Genomic DNA, 21,357 nt, shown 5'->3' with positions numbered 1-21,357 from the left:
TGGTTGGAGGCTTATGAAAGGGTCGGACTGACGAGAGGTTGCCAAGTGTACGGCAATAAGCGTAACAGCCAAGCTAACGAGAGTCAGAACCTCTGACACACACACACACACACACACACACACACACTGAGACTGTACTGTCAGGCTCTCAAGCTCTCTCAGTAGTCAGCGGAGGGGTCGAGAAAATGTGTGTGTCTGCGCGTGAGAGTTCAGTATATCAGTGTGTGGACTGAGGCTTTTGTTAATTGGCAAATGTGACAATAGAGCATGAGAGGATATTGATCTTCAATCGGATGCAGATCGATTTAACTCGTCATCCTTCCAGGTGTGTGTGTGTGTGTGTGTGTATCGATCAGCAGCATCAGTCCATTCAGAGAGCCACAGCAAAGAATATCACTCCATTACGTTATCTGTGTTTGCTTCTTTCACCTCGTGACATTCATTATACCTCCACTATCTGCTCTTGTTGTCTTGCTTTTCTCCACTCCTGTTTGCTTCTTCACCCTCCTCTTCATCCTCCCTTTCTCTCTTTAGAATAGCGAGGAACCTTGGGACGGTTTGGCCTGTTATCTGTTGTCTCGCTGTTTTGTTTCACTGTAGATTTCATCAAGCACTCTTCAGCAGCTGCTGAGACAAACGCACAAAAGAGAGTGCAGGGCTATTTCAGGTATAGATTCAATTTTTTTTATAACTTGGCTCGTGTAATATACTGCATATACTGCATATGAGTTGGTTTAATAACTGCAAGAGCAGATCTGTTATAATACAAGAATGAGAATATAACCTTGACTATTTTTAGGGTGCGTTTCATCACTTTCTGTGGATTGTGCATGAAAGCGTTTATAGTGTTACTCTTTCTAAACAGGACTGCCGAGCATTTTGAGCTGAGACTGGTTGATTCATGCTTAATTAAAACCCTAATAGTCTGCTTTAAAGGTGTGAAAACACGGATGCACTCGTAAAAAAACACGTCTTTTTTTTCGTGTGTAACTTTTATCCTTTAGGGTTGAATAAAAATTCCATCTTGAAATATCCCCCAAACTATCACAGGTGTTATTTCATTTAACTCTTCATAGCAGCAATAGTGTGACAGTTATAAAAGCTACTTTCTGTGGAGAATTTAGAATTGTTTCGCCTTTTGTAGAAATATTTCTCCCTGTATGACGGTTAAACATCAGAGTAAAATGGCGTCTCTGAAGCTCTGGCTGTTAAATTCTGAATCACTGAGAACCAAATCCTGACGTTTATACTGTTAAAGCTCCAGACTTGCTGCTATCAACTCCGCCGTGGCTGCGCTGGAAATATAAGCGACGTCCCAAAATTTATGTTTGGCCCCGTTATCCATGAGAATACCAAAAATATGCCAAGCAGCAAAACCTGCCCGGAAAAACAAGGCACATTTCCAGCACTTGTTTTTTTTTGTAAAACAGTGTTTAAGTGTTTTTGAGTGGATCTTCCCCTCAGCAAATCACATTACAGTCAATCATAAGTAAACTAAAGCAGATTTTGCTCACTGTAAGTACAGCTGGCTGTATTAGCATGAATAGAAACTCATAATTCGGAGTCTTATTACCCTGAGATTGTCAACATCGGAGGATTCGCTGCCTGTGTGTAGACACGCTTTTCCAACTCATGATGCCAACTGGGAGAAATGGGTGACATACGAACACATTTTTCTACTTTAATTACCACTGAATGACTGAATGGAGCTGCTTTCTCAGTCAGCAGCTTGTATTTATGGAAAATAACATGTGCTTATATAGCAATAAGCTGTGCATAATCACGATGTCACTTGGGTCAGAGTTGGATTTTTTGACATAGATCTGTGGTTGATCAGAACATCCAACCCACTGATGAGTACAGCTTGCGTATCATCTCACTTTTCCTTCAATGTATCTCATCCGTTGTGGCTAATTCGGTGGGTTCATCATTCGGTGTTCCTGCTCAGAGCTACGGGGACGCAGCGGTGACAGATGGAAAGGGGAATGTGCGGATGAGGATAAAACAAAAACGGAAACAGAGGGCAGGAAGAAAAGTAGGGGGAGGAGGAAAGAAAAAGAACAACACAATGACAGAAATAAGGTTTACGTTAGCGGCTGGCCTCCAAGATGATTTTCCATATCAGCAGACCAGAGGGAGCGGGCAAATATGATTTTCTCCTCAACTCGCAAAAACAGAAAACAGACAGAGAGGGGAGAGAGGGAGGTGACAGGAAAGAGGGGATTGGGGGGGGAGAGAAAGGGGAAGAGATGAGTAAATGGAAAAAAGATGGGGATCTGGGGGAAGGGAGATCGAGAAAGGGTGAGAGATTAAAGAACATCTGTGGGGAGAAAGTCAACAAGGAATGCTGAGTGTTTACACCACGGAACTTATATCAATATCGCTACTGTTTGAAATCAGTGTAACACATTTTTTTTCAATGTCTTCTTTAATACAACTTGACTTTTATGGCCCTTGGAGACACTTCAAGATTCATCATGTCATTTCAAAAGTGCATGGCTACTCAGCTTTCTTTTCTAATATCTGTTGTAGTAAACAAGGTGCGGTGAGCGACGAGTGTGCATCAGTCACCATTTGACGTGTGTGTGTGTTTGTGTGTGTGTGTGTGTGTGTGTGTGTGTGTGTGTGTGTGTGTGTGTGTGTGTGTGTGTGTGTGTGTGTGACAGTCTGCTCTGCCAGGGGGGGGGGCTTGTGAAACCAACCTGAGTCTTATATGAGCTGTGTTTTATTATGACTGGCTGAAAGGCCACTGATCTACAGTTGTACAAGAAAAGATTTGGACGAAAAAAAGAGAAGAAGAAGAAGAAGAAGAAGAAGAAAAAAACACTGTAAAAATATCCTGTCTGAGAGAGGGTGAGGGAGAGGACGAAAGAGAGACAGAAAGAGAGAAAATAAATGTCTAAAAGGGAAAGATTCTTCTTCCTCCAAATTTATTATGACTACAGAGAGTGAAAATATCAAGCGCAAAGGATGGAGGGATTTCTACTTTTAAATTGTCTTCATCTGTGTGTGTGTGTGCGCCAGTGCTTCAGATCCAGCTGTATAAATAGACACACACACACACACACACACACACACACCTCTTTCTGATTTGTCTCCTTCTACACACCGCTGCTCCATCTCCCTCTTGATTTATCCCATGCCCTCTCTCTAATGTGCGCGCGTGTTCTTCGCTGTGTGAGAGAGAGAAGAGAGGCAGATTGGCAGACAGTTGAAGGCACTTGTGGTTGTGGTTGTTAGGGCGTCGGGTCGTGGTTGAGGTGACGGTACAGTACATGTACACGTGAGTGTGTTCTTGTGTGTGTGTGTGTGTGTGTGTGTGTGTGCGTGTGTGTGTGTGTGTGTGTGTGACTCATGCGGACTGTTGTGGTTGTGGTAATTGTCTCTGATGCGAGGCAGCATTTATGGGTAACGGCCCAACCCCCCCCCCCCCTCTCTCTCTCTCTCTCTCTCTCTCTCTCCATCCAGTGACTAATTACCTGATTCCCCATGGGTTTGTTTCCTCCTTCCCCTACAACTGTTCAGGTTGTTCCACTAAATGAGAGCATGCTGATAAGTAGAAATACATTCAAACTGAGCCAAACTGAGCTGAGCCTGTTCGCTCACTCTGCTGAAACCGTAACAGGGCGAGATTGAGCGTCTGTGCTCTCTCTCTCTTTGTCCCTTTCTAATAAGAAGTTTTTACTCCTATACTTCCAAACTGCATTCCCATGGAATATGATTTGTCAATTCTTTACCAGGGTATGATCACAGGTCATAACCTGGTTGTAGCGTCTGTGGAGTTTACAGCTCGCTTTGTCAGTAATGTTGAAACCAGAACGCCTGAATTTGGTTTGCTTTTTCGTGCTCGTTTCGAACCTGCCTTCCCACCTGATTTGAATCAACCAATTAGTGAATTTTTGTGAAGTGAAGTTTTGTAACCCGTTTCAAGTTTCCTCTGTCACTTGAAGCCGTTTGAAGTACAGCTTAAATTTATGCCACATGTCTCAGGCCCCATTTATTCTTGTTCCCGAAATGTTTATGTGATTTTATTATAATTATTTTGATTGGTATAATTGTCGTTATTATTGTTATGTTATAATTATAGTTGTTACAAAGATGTGTGAATAACTGAGATATGTAGGGAGCATGAAACATTCTCTGTTTAACAGACATACTTAATACCTTCTCAATGCTTCTTCTGTGGTGCAGCTTGCTCACATTTTATCAGCCAGCACCTCTCTAACCTCCCGCCTCTGTGTCTCTCAGGTGCTTCCTTCATGGGTTCCTTCCTGGCCAGCAGTCTGGGGTCGCCGCCCTCCCACCCTCCTCACCCCTCGGGACCCGCTGCCTCCCCCTCCTCCCCCTCCTACAGGCATGGACCCCATTCGAGCGCTTCCCCTATCTGGTTCCCCCATTCACATGAAGGTAAGACACACACAGGAACACACACACAAACACACACACGCACACACGCACGCACACACATGCAGGAGGTAGCCCAGAGTGCTTGGGTCTCTGGTTAATCCAGGGTCTTGGTTTTGGGATTAGATTGAGATGGAGCCATTAAGTGGTTTAACCAAGACTGAACTGAGGCCACACACGCGCAGCAGTGACGCCTCAGACAATGCTACTTATAGAAACACACACATACACACAGACAACTCTCTTCTGGCTCTGTATGTCAGCATAGCATGTGGCTTTGTGTTTGTGGCGGTTTTTCTAGTTCAGAGCTCGAGCACCCTGACGCTTTCAAAAATGGTGCACGACTGACGTCTTCTGCTTCCTCTTGCCACACAAACAAACACACAAATACACACACCTTCATGCAGTGCAGAAATTAGATCAAAACACAGTAATTCACAATACACTTCAGGCTCCTTTCATTCACTCCCCCCCCCCTTTCACTCAATCATCTTTCAGCCCCCTGCTCTCTGTTAGGGGCCAGTTTTAAGTTTCATGAGCTCCTACACCCTCCCCTAACACACACACACACACACACACACACACACACACACACACACACACACACACACACACAGACAGACTGAAACTTACCCCCATTTCCACCATCCTCTCCCTCTTCACAGTCCCCTCCTCCTCCGACCGCAGCCCCACCCTCAGGGCCCCTTCTGGGCAAACCGACCTCCAACGGCCCCCTTCCTGATCATACACACACATGCACACAAAAATGTGCGCATCCACATGCATCATGTCCTCTTTCGGCTGTTAACCGTTTGTGGTCAAAGAGTGAGCTTGACTTAGTTATCTGTCCCTTTCAGGTATGTGTGTGTGTGTGTGTGTGTGTGTGTGTGTGTGTGTGTGTGTGTGTGTGTGTGTGTGTGTGTGTGTGAGTGAGAGAGAGGATTTCTCTTTTGACAGCGAGATGGGTCTAAACAGATAACCTCCAAAAAAGGCTTCAACAGAAAGACAGCTTCCGCCACAGGCTGTATTTCTCAACTAACGGTGAAAACGGTCAGAATCAGAATTTCCCGTTTCGCCAGCTTTTCACAAAATGTGAGCAAGTAAACGACAACACCCCGTTAGTGATGTCGCCTTGGGAAAGCATTTGACATCTCCACACATTGTTGCCAGAGACTAAAATGGAAACCAGTCAGCTTTCGGTGACAGACGTTAACTTTATTTGTTTTCTCTGATATCGTACAAAGTGACGCTCTTCAGTCCTCTGACTATACGCAGCTTTGACATGTCACAGCAGTAAAAAGCACAGGTGTAATCAATTACATCAATTACGACTGCATTCCATTGAGATGAGCCAACATCCTGGCATGCTGACTCGCTGGAATGACTTACTGGGAATCTTAAATGGATCCCTCGTTAATGTTAATAATTACACCTGTGCTTTTCCTGCTATGACAATGTCAAAATGTCCCCTGAGAAAAAGGACTCTTCTGACTTGTTTCTTCATATTATTATACTTATAATTTAATTTATATTGTACAGCATGAATTAAGTTGTCTCCCTGTCACTTGTCCACCGGTTGCCACAGTGTGTAGATGCAAATTATTTGGGTCATTTAAGAACATTCCATTGATTTTGAGGTAGTTTCTTTTTGTCTCATCATATCAATGATTGCTTTGTACCAGAGGAGCAAGAGAAGCAAAGGAGGGCGAGTCACTTTTTATGGAGGTCGCTGCTGTTTATTGAACAGTTTTTATTGAACAGTTTTCCCCTCCTAAAGGTTTTAATTTGTCATATTTCCTGTTGGTGAAGAAGTGTTCACACCAGAATTTAATCGCTGCCTCATGTCGACGGGACATTTCTCCACTGAGGCCAAAATTTGTGATTTAGGCTCATGAGTAGAACTCATCAGAGCTGTGTTTTTAAATAGAGCTCTCTCCTGATGCAGCTCTAAAGCTTTAAAGGGAACAAGACTTTTGTTTGTACAACTGCCTCATTTGCAGCTCATCGAGCGATATATAGCAACAGTTAAGCCCCGAAAATGAGCGCTAATGTCGCCCGCAGTGACAGTCTGAAATCAGATTCATAGAAAGAGTCGGAGGCAGGACTTGAGCGTAAACGTGTGAGAGCGCAGCGGCGGTGAGAGCAGAGCAAGAATGTGTGTGTGTGGAGGGAAAATGTGTGTGCCTATCAGACGGATTTTGTGCCTGTGTGGCTCGGCTTTGATGTCTGAACACACACACACACACACACTCATGCACGAACATGCGCACGCGCACTACAAATGATTGTTTTTAAGAATTCAAGCCAGGGAGCTCCGGTAGGCGGTCTGCCAGCTGGCCACGGTCCAGAGAGTGGAGCGTAGCCAGCACAGAGAGGAGAAACCTGGCCGATACACACCACTCACCACACACACACACACGCACACACACGCACGCACACACACACGCACACACACACACAGTCACAGATGAGACATATTCACGAAGACATACACCATTGTTTGAAAAACAGCAAATATTCCCTCGCACACACACATATAGTCTTTCTCTCTAGCTCTCCCTCTCTCTCGCACACCCATCTCGCTGTCAAAAGAGAAATCCTCTCTCTCACTCACACACACACACGCACACACACACACACACACACACACACACACACACACACACACACACACACACACACATCTTTCCACTCACTCGTCTGCTCGCTCTCCCTCTTCCACACCTGTCCTTGTTTTTTGTCCCCTCTCTCATGTGCTCTCGCTCCTCTCCTTACCTTCGTCTTTCCTCTCATCTCAGCCATCTCAAAGCTCTTCACTTCCTCCTTCATCTCCCCCCACACACACACACACATCCTCCGCAACACTCCCCTCTCCATACGCCTCATAGCAGCGCCAGATTGGGGGCTTTTCATATTGACAGCCCTGTTCTTCTGGTGTCTCTTTTACTTTTACTGGCTTTACATCGTTTGTTCAATCACTAACCTCCGCTATCCCTTCTTCCCTTCATTCCCTCCTTTTCCTTTTCTCCTCCCGCCTCCTTTCCCCCCCCACAAGTCCCTCTGCTGTCTTTGTTTCCCTCCTCCTCTTTCTCATCTCCCCTCCCTCCCTCCGGAGTTTTATCACTCATCATTACCCGGGGGATTGGCTTTAGATGGCTGATAGAGCCTTTTGGCTAATTGTCGCCATTTAGATTCACTGGTTGTTAACCAGTCAGAGTAATCACACACACACACACACACGGTGAAGTGTACACAGTCCTGCATTTACATTGCAGCATGAACACGCAGACACACTGAGTGCCACACACACATGCTGGGAGCAGTGAGGGGGTGTTGGTGGTTTTGCAGTGCGACTGTGGAATGCGTAGGATGAGTTTTTATGGAGTGCTGTTTACTTTGGCCACCACCGTTAAACTTTTAACGGCTGCCAATTAACGGGCCGGCAAGGACACTCTGTGGGGCATGAAACCAGCTGCTGGAGAACACACACACATACACACACATACACAATCACAATCCAAGCCTTTTGCCCCATAATGTGGAGTTGTGTGTCTCCCGTGTGGTGTGTGCATGTTTGTGTACTTGTGTATGTGCGTGCGCCTGTGATGATTTTGCTGTTTTTGCCTCCAGTAACATCCCACCTCAACGACAACGCCGCACACATACACACCGACCTTCACCCCATCCCCACACACATCCGCCCCTGACAACACAAACCAATGAGACCTCCTCTATCCTACGATACAGTTCAACGTCCTTGAAGACGAGGAACAGAGTGGAACGACCATTCACCTCCCAGTGACCTCCTGGGAGGACTGTTTGTGTGTGTGTGTGTGTGTGTGTGTGTGTGTGTGTGTGTGTGTGTGTGTGTGTGTGTGTGTGTGTGTGTGTGTGTATTAAGGAGGGGGGGTTGCGATGCTTCATACTATTTGTCCTCTTGGTTTGGGGAAAAATTCCATCCAGTTAAATGTTGCAAACACTTGGCAGTAGCTGTCTGCTGTGGTTTTTGTCACCACTTCGTCCACTGTAAATAATGTCAACTCATGCGGCTTGTTTGTGTAAAAGTGCATTTATGGTGAAAGAAGCACTAACTGGCCATATTTTTTCTGTGTTTTTCCAAAATGGCCCCATTTCATGATAGATTGTTGAGATAAACTGTTTGTTTAGAGGGCTGCTGAATGTCAACGCTGCAGAGAGACATCAATTCTCTCTCCTTGTGACAGGGTACCCCAGCTATTCAGGAAGTCTTGCTTCTCCTTTTCTCCCCATGAGTCCCCTGGATCACCATAGCAACAGTCTCTACGGACAGCACCGCTTCTATGAAACTCAAAAAGGTAGGTGTGGGTGCGTGTGAATGTGACAGAGTGAAAAAATAGCTTCATATTTCCCAAACTGCTTAATCAGCACTAACCACAGTAGTAAGAGCGGCTGGTAACTCGGGTCTAGTTTTTCCAGTTGGCAACTTCTCATTCCCTTTTCCCCACATACCTGCAAACACATTTTAATATAGTAATTTTAATCAAACTTTATTAAAAGTAATGTTTTTAACAGCTACTTTGCAGCCAACAGTTCTCTCTATATTTTCTAAAATCCCTCAACTTTAGGGATTTTAATTATTCTCCTCGTCCCCCAGATCACTTCTACCTGAGAGGCCTTCCTCCCCAGCCCCCTCTGCTCTCCACCAGTCACAGTCTTCCTCCGCTGTCCAGGACTGCCCCCGGCCACTCACTTGGCTCTTGCAGCCGAGAGACGGACAACGGGGGAGGCGGTGGGAAGAGCACCAAGGACGTGGGTGAGAAAGGAGTTTCATCCGTGTCAAAGGCGAAGGAGCGATCAAGCAGCAAGGAGCGGCACCAGGAGAGCAAAGAAAAACAACATCAGCTTCATCATCACCATCCTCATCAGACGAATCCTGCCACAGCTCCTTCTGGCCACCACCACCAAGCTTACCCCCACCCTCACCATGCCCTCCTTCCTCACCTCGCACCACAGGGTAGGGAGGAGGACCACAGACACTCTCTGGAGCGACACAAGGAGTACAGAGACAGTGAGTCAGCCAGTCAGGAGACGAAACATATGAGTGCCTGTAAGCTGTCCGGTGGTTCGACAGCAGAGACTGGAGGAAAAGGGGGAGCACTGAGCAGCTGCAATGGTGGTGGGGTTGGTAGACCTCCATCTGGAGGAGGCAGGCGGTGCTCCAAGGATGGAACCGTAAACGGGGAGATGAGGATCAGTGAATCCTCAGCTTCTTCCAATGAATGTATGAGAAGAGGTGCGTCTAACGCAACAGCCATCTTGGCACCTCCTAACCCCCACACTGTGGCCTCCTACTCCATGCCTCCCCCTCCGCCACCTCCTCCTCATGCTTTGCACATGGGCTCCACGGTGGCAGGAGGGTGGCTACACCACGCACATCACCATCCTCATCCCGAGTTCTACTGTCCCCCGGGCCCTCTCACACTGACACCCTCCAAAGATTCTGCATCCACCCCTGGAGGGTCTGGCAGGGAGGCAAGAGTAACTTACGTGCCCTCAGTTGGGCCCCTAGGAGACCTGGCAGCCACCGACTGTCGTGGAGCAGGAGGAGGTGGGAGAAAGTCAGATGACAGAAGCGGAGAAGGATCTTATGAAAGTCCCTCTCATCACCACAGCCGACCTAGTGTTTGCCAAAAGAAGGACAAATCGCAGCCACACCAGCAGCAGCTGGGATATGGCAAAGCTGACAAACCTCCTGACTGGAGCCACCAGACGCAGCACTTCCACAAACCCAGCTCCAACGCGAGCTCTCAGTCTGAGCTGCGGTCCTGCAACATGGAGAGATCGTCATCCTTCAGAGATGTAGAGGTTGTGGACGATGTTTACCGGCCCTCGCTCCCACTAGAGGCCCAGGGGACACACCTCGGCGCTGAACAGGGCACACCCAAGAACGGCCCAGACACCAGCACTCCTCCCTTCAGGGACTGTTCCCACTCAGGTCCTCATCCTGATGGGAGGGTTGGGTCAGGGGCAACATCTCAGAGGGAGGGACAAAAGGTTGCAAGGGTACGGCACCAGCAGCACAGCAGCCATGGAGCATCAACAGAAGAGAGGGGAAGAGACAGAAGTCAGACAGCGCCTTCCTGGGGGGCTCGAGGGGGCTACCAAGAGGACCAGAGAAAAAGCTCCCATCATGCACCAGTTGGTAACGGTGAAGCAAGAGGGCTCAGCATCAGAGCTCCAAACAGTGACCACAACCAGCCCCATTCTCAAGCGCTGTCTCGCTCCTCGTCGCACACCGCTGAGGGCGAGGGCAGTGCTATGAAGAATCTAATGAACTACAGCTCCCAGCAACCTTTGCTGCTACCACAGCGGGGCCCCTTTGGAGGTCTGGGTGGCCTCAAGCAGGGTGGAGAGAGATCAGAGAAAGGGGAACGTGGAGGAGCTAAAAGCAACTCTTCCCTGCAAGAGCCTCCCAAACAATCGCTCCTTCCTCGCCGAGGCTCCACTAACGAGGGAGAAAGGGGGGACAGAGGTGGGAAGGAGGCCGGGGAGGCAGGTGAGGGGGAGGTGCGACAGCCTCCAGTGGGTATTGCGGTTGCGGTAGCCAGGCCCCCCCATCGTTCCCCAGACAACACCCCTGGACACAGCAGACAGGGCAGGGTGCTGCCCAGCATGAAAGGTCAGACATCATTAATGCTCCTTGCGCTGAAAGTCAATTAATGCTATTTCTGTGCTCCAGGCTACATTAAGGGCAAAATCCATGATTAAACACTTGAGCACAGTTATTGGTGTTGTACAGTAACATTTCTTGGTCCTTTTTGACGTTTATTGGGGACTTGTTTCTATGATTAACTGGCAAAACGAAGACAACTTTGCAGAGAAGCTTTAAGCATGTCGGACCTTTAGACTCAAATTGAAATACAGTTTCTGTCTCCATGTTGCACATTCAGGGAGAAAGTCATTGTACAGGCACATGTAGAAAAGGTACAATGTATGGCATGCAATGAACAATATGTCATTATGTGTACAAACATCTGCAGGTAGACTTTCCCTGTTTTTTTATCACCAGAATGTCCTCAGTGCTTTGTGTTTTCAGACGTGCGTACGTATGTTTGAAACATACTTTTGATGACAGTCGCCGTAAGCGTGTTGCTTTGATTGTATTCACAATGCAGCAGTGTCACGCCACGTGTATACTCTTGGCCGGGAGGCAGAGGAGAGGAAGAGGATGACAGAGGAACAGATCAGCCTTCATCACCTGGACAGAGAGAGAGAAATGATCATCAGGTACACTTGTAGTCAAAAACACCAACACAAATGAACACACACACACACACACACAAGCACATGGTAGCATCTATTCATTTTTCCTCTCATCTGATAAGCTGCAGTTCTTTTCTTCTCTCTCTCTCTCAGTCTGAGGTTCAGATTCTCTTTTCTCTCATCCCCTCACTCCATTTACTCTTCTCACCCTTTGATGTGGTATTTCTGTACCCCTTCACTCTCTCTCTCTTTCCCTCTGAGATGAGATGTGGTGCATTAATGTTACAGGGACTAATATGGATGTCTCTGAAGTATCAGGCTCTTATTATGTAGTCATATTAAGGGAAGAAAACATATAATGAGAAATCATAGACCAGGCACAAGATGATGGCTGTTCCTTTTGCCGTCACATTTCCTTTTCTTGATGATCATAATGGTAGTAGTGGTAATGAAGATGACAAGGATGAAGATAATGGTCATAATGATGGTGATGATGATGGTGACAATAAGAGGGATAATAAAGATAATGACAAAGTTCACCCCCGCCTACCGCCACGACAGGGAAAACAAGGACCGCGTGGAGTTCGCCAGGATCCACCCATCTAGTAGTTGCCACGGTGACCTGACCTCTCACCTCTTGGTTCCCGGAGGGGCCAGTAGGTTAGGGGCCGACCCTGCTGCCCATGCTCACCCGGCTCACCACCACTGGATGCAGAGGACAGGAAGTCCCTCCCTCTGGATGGGGCATTCATACAGTGAGTAGAGTGGAGGGGCAGCACGTGATGTTTTCACAGCCAGTTGAGCACAGTTTTGCTTTACACACAGAACGTAGTCTGCACCTTAAACGCTCTCCTTTCCAACAGTAATATGTTTCTTATTGTTTTGTTGAGATCACATGGATTATCATCATATTGATATTTGATGTCTGGGTTTTTTGTCTTTCTTTTGTACAACCATGGGGACTTTGTTAATAATGCTGAATACAGAGTTTTTGTTAATCTATTTGTTGGAAATGTTGTCTTGAGAGAAGGTGTTTAGAACAGTAAATGTAAAAACATAACAATTGCGTCCTATAATTGAGTTACACAGACAAAATCAAATAAATCAAACATCTAGAAAAGAAGAGACTTCTCATGCATAGAGGAGCAGGAGTAATAAAGAGGAGAAGCAGGGTTCAACACCAGCTTCCTAAACGATCCATTGATAAAATACAGTCATTTTATTGAAACTCCACATTGCTCCATCATGCAAGCGCCAGATGTTTGCTCTTTACATATGTTTGAAGAGCACCAGGGAAATTTTGTTTGTTGGGCGTGTCCCAAGATCTACCCTCTAAAGCACACCGCTTTTTTTTTTGGGAGTAGTAAAATAAATATTTAAATGTCGCCCTCATTTGACTGTGCTATGCGTGTGTCGTTATTCTAGGTCTGAGCCACGTAGGAATGAGCCCCGGCTTCCCACCAGGTCTGCCCAGCCCTCTGCAGCCTGTCTTGGGGTCGCTCACCCAAGACCCCAACTCCCCGCTGGTGGTCCTTCCTACAGAACCCGGGCCTCATCATCACCTCGGTATGCTAAGCATCCTTTTACAACAGCACACACACATCCAGCAAAGCCCATATACATTGTTGTCTGCCCGTACTTACTGCCCCTGTATACCTCCCTCCGTCTCTCCATTTGTACCATCAGAGCCGCTGCCATTTCTCTCCCAGAGTTTTAGTATCATTGGCTAATCATAATATAATGCTCAACTAAGCCCCTCTGTCAGTGGGACCGTGTTTTATAGCTTCGTTAATGGGAGCAGCTATTCCATTGCCCCCCTCTGCATGTGCCCGGTATTATGCAAACCATTTTAACTGGCGTTCATCTCTTTCACGGTGAAGCACTGGACTTTGTGTGTGTGTGTGTGTGTGTGTGTGTGCATGTGTGTGGGGAAATCTACAGTTAGTTGTGTTCATGTCTGGATCAACACGAGACATTGCTCAGTGTTAAAGGTTGTTCTGTACATCTCAGCCATTGCTAGAGAGAGAAAAGAGTGTGTGTGTGTGTGTGTGTGTGTGGGTGTGTGTCTGTATCTGTGTGTGTGTGTGCGTCAACCCTGCTTTGCAAACAGGCTGTGAAATTTAATTATCTCCCGCCTCCCTTGCCTCGCTCCGTGGGAGTTCCTGCAGAGAGGGGAAGTGCATCCACTGAACCCTTCCCCTGGGAAACATTAGCCCACTCAGGCTAATCTCACAGAACAAAGGTTCCCAGCGACAAGGCAGCCAAGGAGGGATGTGCTTATGTGTGTGTGTGTGTGTGTGTGTGTGTGTGTGTGTGTGTGTGTGTGTGTGTGTGTGTGTGTGTGTGTGTGTGTGTGAGAATCTAAATTCATATGTGGCCAGGATGTGGCTTTGAAAAAGATGTGTTTCCTTGAATAGAGAAATGCCATCATTAGACCCAGAAAGAGCTAAAGAAGGTGAATGGAGGATGTGAAGCATGCATTCATTGATTGTGTCTAAGGCCAAAAGACAGCCCATACAGGTCACAGTTGTTACATCTTTAGTTAAGGTGGCCGAGCCCCAGTTTCAATATTCACAAGAGCAGTTCAAGAGTCCATTGACTCAGTTTTTCTTCATGACTTTAATGCAACGGTGCAACCATGAAAATAATGTTGTGACTATTTTGTTGCCAACAGGAATGTCTCACTTTCTTCTTTTTTGTGCCAATTTTCTTTGATTTTTTTCAAATCAAAGAAAATGTTATGGAATCTTTTATTTCTCATTCTCTCTGTTTCTTACTCCAGACGTTCTGGAGCAGTCAGGTCTGTGGCCCCCTGTGTACGGAGGCAGAGGCCCCCCTTCTCATCTGCAGCATCACCCCGTCTACTCCCGCTCCTCATTCTTACGGCAACAGGAGCTGTACGCCCTGCAGCATCAGCACCAGCAGCAGCAGCAGCGAGCCATGGAGCACATGCAGCGCCACTCCTTAGGACAGGTACTAATACCAATGTAACCCAGACACATTTGGTTACATTTTTGTCTAAACTTTAGAAACATATTATTGTGAAACTGTGGGCAAATGAGAAATAGGAACTGTGGATATATTGTGAACTTATGCAATTGTTCATCCTCATCCTGAGTAGTCAGGACTAAGATACAGCGCCGCTAATCATTTGTTTGAACAGCTCTCAGTTCAGATCTTATCGACACTAAGAGAGAAGCATATGCCGGTCACGCTCATCAATAATTATTAAAGTCAACGACTTCTTTCTGGCAAACAGTTTCATTGATAAACAGGCGTTTGCGTTGTGCTTTTGCACTCTCACATTGTCAGATCATTTGGCAATCAAACACAGCGGCTGACTCTGTGACGGCATTTTTCAAGGCTTTCCGGTCAGAATATCTTTGGGGTATTTCTGTGGGTACTATCCCTATTTATTTTAAGTAAACTGCTGCATCTTCTGCTTGAGACAAAATGCATCAAGAAATAAAACATGGGTGAAATTGCTGTGGTTGAAGTGTTTTAATTAATAGGAAATATTATGTATTTATTGTTCCTTAAGCTACTATTTTCACCCTCTTGTTTTCGACAGAGAAAACACGATGAGCATGCTATCACCATAGAGGACTCTTCCCACGAATCTTCCGCATCTGGAACTCCCCCCTCTTCATCCTCTTCTTCGTTCACCACCTCCCCTCACATGGCCAAACCTTTCTCACACACCCTGCCTCCATCCAAGACGCCAACGCCGTCTCCGGGGATGTGTCCCAGCAGCCGCCAGTCACCCTGCTACCACTCCCCATCCAGGAGACCTCACCCGCCAAACCCTCTGACCCCTGCGCCGAGCCCGGCAGCGGCCGCACCCCGCTCCCCGGCCCTCAGCCCCGCTCCTTCACACCTCTCTAAGGGGCTGGAGAGGGGCAGTGAAAGAGGAGAGGGACAACCACCTCAGGACTACCCACAATCCCTAGAGCCAGGTGAGCGTGGAGAATTCTGTAGGCGGGTTAATGGATGCAATGTCTTAATTCAAGAAAAAAAACGTTACTAGTAGGCTGAACAGTCAGATAACAGAACTATAGACAGAGAGTTAGAGACAAGGAAAAAGGCTCAGAGATAGAGAGATGTAGTTTGAGAGAGATGGAGGGTTCTACTGCAGAAATATAGCCCCGGTCTTTGAAGCGTGGTATTCTTTTGATTTTGCAGAAATTGTTTGAAGCATGGCTGATCCCTTGCTCTGTGTGTCCTTGAGTGCGTGTGTGTGTGCAATTTTCTGTGAAAGCTAAAGAGGGACAGCGGGCGGGTCAGCCATTAAGGTCAAAGAAAGCATATGGGCACTCAGTGTGTATATGTGTGACCTGCCAGCGTGTGTGTGTGTGTGTGTCTGAGCTTGCATGTGTGGCACAAGAGGAAGGTCAGTGAAATCTTCAGACAGGCCCTCCTTATCCTTCAGGGGTCCTTGAGAAGTATAGGCGGAAGGATACACATTCATCTGGCTGTGTTGTCAGGGGGCGGAGGGATACCATCAATAATAAGAGTGCAGGGGTGACAGGGCCGGTGCTGCAATCACAGGAAAACGGCAGGGTGTCATCAATATCCCACATAGATCTATACACTCACTCACACACACACACACGCACACACATACAGTGCATATTATATACACTGCTGTACACACACACTCTCTGTGTTTTCTGCACCCTGCTGTCAGTGTATTATGTCAACTGTAATCACATGCTTCATCCTGTCTGCCTGAACAGAATGGCAATGAATTTAAAAGGGAAAGGGCCTGACTTAAAAGCAATGGGGATTTTCTATTTTCTGTAGGTGCTTGTAAATACATTTTAAGTGCAGTTTGTCAGATTGTGAAAACGGTTTTATGTCAGAAACCCGACTTGACCTTCCTTCTCTCTTCTCTCACCAGACCTACCACCTGTTTACACCTACCCTTCGATCACCATGGGTTTCAAAGCCGGGCCCTCACCTCCTGAAGCTCGATTGGCGGAACAAGCCACGGTGGAGGCGGAGCCGGCAGAGCCAGACTCCAAGACACTTCCACTTCCTTGCCACACCACAGAAGAAGAGGAGACGAGGGAAGAAGAGGATGGGAGAGACTGTGAAGTGGTGGAATCCCAGATCGAAGTTGCAAAGATAGAGAAGGTAGAAAGGTGGGTGGAAGAGAAAGGGCGCTCGGAGCCCGAGAGCAAGATTTCTGCATTGCCGCCATGCCCTTCCCCAGCTCCGATTCCAGATCCAGCATGCCCGTCCACAGCCACAGGCAAAGCCCTAAAAGTAGAGCTCTCTCTGGGTTGCCCGGGCCAGAAGGTCAACCTGGAGGAGCCCCAAATATCCAAAGAACAGGAGGATGATGAGGAACATGTAAAAGAGTACATGGAGGAGGATGAGGGAGAGACAATTGGGCCTGAACCAACAGAATGTACTGTCTCTGTGTGTGAAGAGGAGGAGGAGGAAGTGGAGAAAGATGGGGACAAAAATGAAGAGAATGTAGAGGTGGTTGAGGATGAGGAGGAAGAGAAGGGGAGTGGGACGAGTCCGGTTGAGGACTTAGTGGAACTAAAGTGCAACTCTCCTGCTCCCTCCTCGTCCTCTGACCTCGTCCAACCTCCCGCGGCGAGCACAGCGGCCCAGCTCCAAGGGGCCTACATGTGGAGCCTGGAGCTCCTGATCGCCGCGGCTCTGTGCGCTACCAGAGATGCCTTGTACCCACCAGCACCTGCTGTCCGGGCCCCAAGCCCTCCACCACACCACGGAATGGAGATACTGGGAGAACTTGCCGACCTGGAGATCCAGCAGAGGAGCAGGGAGAGCAGAGGGAAAGACTCCGAGGGTGAGTTCTTTTGAAAATACATAGCTTTTTCAACTGCTGTGGCCTTCCAGCCTTACTTACCTGTCTGCCATTTTTGGATTCTTTCAAAACCTCTGAAAGTCTATAAAATGCCTGTGAAGTGAAACCAAAAATGCCCCAAATAATGAGGTGTATCTTCTTTTTTTTTATCATCTCTCCAAAATGCCCCTGAAAATAAAATTTAGGAATATGAAAAAACACACAAACACACACACACACACTTACAGCGAACCAAATAAAAAGGGTCTGGAAGACGTGTGCAACCCAGATGTGGAGACTCAACACACACACTCACAGACACACATTAACTGTCCTGCTTCCTTTCTCAGCTCGGACTCTATGTTCTTGCCTATAGACCTTATTTTTCCCTTTGGGAAGGGTGTGTGTGTGCCTGTTTTTGTGTGTTTGGGGGGGGACACGGAGATGGACAAATAACCTGAGCTTCAGACACAAGCCAGGACACACACACACACACACACACACACACACACACACACACACACACACACACTCTCTCTTTCTCTGCCCAGTGTGTCCCCAGGCTCTGGCGTCTTGCTTTGCTAATTAGACCCTTTCCTTTCAAACACTTCTCCTGTAAGCGCTCCTATTTTCCTCTCGTCCCTCTGAGAGAAAGTGTTTTTATTTATGCCAGTATCTGTGTGTGTGTGTTTGCCCGTATTTGTGTGTGTGCGTGCACGGCAGTGTGTGTGTGTAAGCTGTTAAGTAATCCCATATGAATCCCTGCTCTCCTCCATCACAGTCTATGTGTCTCTCCACCAGGCTGCCTGCTCCCTGCCTGCGCCTCGTCCCGCCTCTCCTCCTCCTCCCTCTTTGTTATTTTCCCCCCTTACCTGCCTTCGTCTTTTTTTTATTTTTTATTAAACCAATGTAATCTTGTGTGTAAATCCTGCCTCTGCAAGCCTTGTCACCAGAATTAATAAGTGTAGAAATCATAAGTCGCTCTGCAGCTGTCTGTGCGTGTGTGTGTGTGTGAGATACAAAGTGTGTGAGTGTGCATTTGTTTACATGTGCGCGCACGTGCTTAGCATGTGTAATAGGTGTGAAATCAATAAGTCCTGTCGTGGCGTGGAAAACGCTCTCCAAATTGCAACACATTTATTTAAAACCCGCTCCGTCCGCTCTGCATGGAATGTTATTAATACAGCTCATGGCGTTTTGTCATCCCGAATGTGTTTGGGAGATGAAGCCGATCCCAGACAGATGCATTTATGCCGCTCCTTGACGCGGAAGGATATCTAAGCCGTTCACTGGAGATTGCAATTACAGATTAAGGAATCAAGAGATGCCTTCCCCTCCAGTATAAATTAGCACCATTACTTCTATTTACACATAGACGGAAGAGTTGTTTGTGCCGTAGTCTCCTTTATTCCCTCACATTTCCTTTATGTTGAAATTTCAGCTCAATAAACTTCCTTACTGGCCCCTAATGATGAGTAGGCCCATATCACCTCTAATGGTTTTTAATTTTCCTCCACTGTTTTTGTTTTTCCCCATTGAAATCCCCTGTGCTTCCTCTTATTACACCATTCACTCTCTTTAGGGACACTGTATGGTATTATTACGGTGCAAAGATGTGTGTGTGTGTGTGTGTGTGTGTGTGAGTGAGTGTGTGGTATACTGTGGGCGGAAGGTATCTATCGATTGTGGCCATCTCCCAGGATACCAAACTAGGCGTGGTGATGTCAGCGGTGATGTCATCCTGTCAGGGTAATCGGAGCGTGCCATTGGCTCAGAGGTCTGACAGATGAGATGGCATTGACCTCTGCGAGCCGGGACAGGACAAAGCCACGTCTCTCAGCTCCTTCTTGCTCACTATCTCTCTCTCTCTCTCTCTCTCTCTCTCTCTGAGCAGTTACCTGTCGGTCTCACATCCGTTTGTTCTACCGTTCGCGCTCTCGTTTTTCAAAAATCCAGCTTCACAGAAGACTCCATCGTTCCTTCCTGCCTTCTTCTTCCTCCTCTGTTTACCGCATTTCTATCTCCATCTCCCTCACACACACACACACACACACACACACACACAGGTTTTTAATAACATCAGATGTCAGTGGATAGGTCTTGCTGCTCTAGTGCACAGACTGAGAGTGATCCAGAAAAAACTCTCCTCTCCTCTCCTCTCCTCTCCTCTCCTCTCCTCTCCTCTCCTCTCCTCTCCTCTCCTCTCCTCTCCTCTCCTCTCCTCTCCTCGAAGGGGAAATTGGATTCTGCCCATGTCCATAATGAGGAGATGTAGGAGAATAAATAGATAGCTCAATAAACACTTTGCCTCTTATTGCTTCTCCTCCCCTTTACTCCCCATCCCCTCCCTTCTTCTCACTGCGTTGCACTCCTCCTCCTCCTTCTCCTCCTCCTTGCTGCCCGTCGTTCTCCTTCTCTCTAATCCTCCCTCACACACTCGTGCAGTTTGCCCATGTCTGCGCAGCTCAGCGAAAATGTTGTAGGTGCATGTGTGTGATCAGAATGAGTGTGTTTTTTTTGCATAGGTGTGTGTGTGGACCGTCTCATGAATATTCTGTTTCATCTGCTGGTGCTGTGACAATGACAGAGTTAATGACAGTGACAGATGTAGAGATCGTTTTCTACCGCTCCCCCTTGTGTGTGTGTGTGTGTGTGTGTTCGTGTTTGTTGTCTGTGTGTACGATGAAGCAGGAACACCAGTATACATCAAATAAACTACACAGCTAATATCATAAATATCACCACTTTTCAAGGCACGGTTTCATCGTTCCAGAAATAAATCCGCTCAGCGCACAGCGTGTTTTATAACGCTGTGTCAGCTGCTGCGTGATGTACCAATCTAAACCGAAACAATCCGTCTCCGTGCAGGTGAGGACATGCTGACCTTTGACCTCCACAGTCTGGCGACGCTGGCGGCCGCCCGTGCCCTGGAGATGGGGGGAGGGGTTGTGGGTTTGGGGGCGGACCAGCAGTGTCCAATAAGGAAGAGGCTCAACCTGCGCAGGAAGTGCAGCTGGACTCCTCGTCACGAGCCGGTGAGGCTTTACCGAATGCATACTTTGTGTTTATGCATGTTAACATAAATCATTCATGCTGAAAATGTGGGGAAGTGTTGAACAATGGAAACACACCTCATTTGTTTGTTTTTTTACTAAACTGTTGAAACCCAAAGATGATACTGGAAGTAGGTTGTCTTTTTTTTGTTTTATCTCAATGCTTTTATTCAAAGCAACTGAACAAGTGTTCAAAGCACTTCATCCTCAGTGAGGCAAACATGGGCATCAAAATCAACCATGCAAGCACTGTAGTGTACATTTAAGTGTGTTGAGTAATAATGGAGTCAGACAAATAGCAGACAAATAGCAGACAAATAGCAGTACCTCAGCAGTAATGAAATACCCGTTGTAGCTTTTAAGTGACATGAGAAATAATCTTGTTTTTTATGTGGTTGAATCTTGCTGTTGGTAAGTAGACATTTTGACTAAATGGGATTTTAACTAGCCAGAAATATTTTTTATGATTCAATTATAAGTGAAATTGATGTCAGTCTATAAACACGGGTGCGTCATTATTTTTCACTCTTCTTTAAATAGTCCCAGAAATGAAGCTGGCTTCAACAAATATGATCGATATATTTTGTGTTATTTGATTTTTAGAATTTAAAATGTACCTTTTTTATATAAATGATTCTGCAATCCATCAGAGAGCAATTTCTAAAAACCTTAAAATCAGTAAAAGGTTAAGTCGCTGTTTCGTCTTGTTTATTGCTCGTTATCCATCATCATGTGTGCAATAGTTTTACACGCAGCACCAGGTCGATCTCCCAGAAATCCTTGCCTTTAAGCATAAATGTCCGTCATACATAAATTGCTGCAGTGTCCAAAGTTCTG

The 21,357-nt window shown here is 46.7% G+C and overlaps 1 protein-coding gene across 1 annotated transcript in view; it reads left to right on the top strand.

Annotated features, from left to right (window-relative positions):
* Positions 1-21,357, top strand: part of bahcc1b (BAH domain and coiled-coil containing 1b) — a 50,531-nt gene that overhangs the window by 13,507 nt on the left and 15,667 nt on the right. The window contains exons 2-11 of the mRNA XM_076093409.1: positions 4,249-4,407; positions 8,628-8,738; positions 9,038-11,062; positions 11,559-11,670; positions 12,208-12,401; positions 13,072-13,212; positions 14,429-14,619; positions 15,218-15,602; positions 16,547-17,470; positions 20,336-20,502. Coding sequence (XP_075949524.1) covers positions 4,249-4,407; positions 8,628-8,738; positions 9,038-11,062; positions 11,559-11,670; positions 12,208-12,401; positions 13,072-13,212; positions 14,429-14,619; positions 15,218-15,602; positions 16,547-17,470; positions 20,336-20,502 — 4,409 coding nt within the window. The remainder of the gene's footprint in view (positions 1-4,248; positions 4,408-8,627; positions 8,739-9,037; positions 11,063-11,558; positions 11,671-12,207; positions 12,402-13,071; positions 13,213-14,428; positions 14,620-15,217; positions 15,603-16,546; positions 17,471-20,335; positions 20,503-21,357) is intronic.

Source organism: Anarhichas minor, unplaced genomic scaffold, assembly GCF_050575085.1.
Source record: "Anarhichas minor isolate MPS153535 unplaced genomic scaffold, ASM5057508v1 ptg000017l, whole genome shotgun sequence".
NCBI lineage: Eukaryota > Metazoa > Chordata > Actinopteri > Perciformes > Anarhichadidae > Anarhichas > Anarhichas minor.
This window is presented reverse-complemented; position numbering and strand designations above follow the sequence as displayed.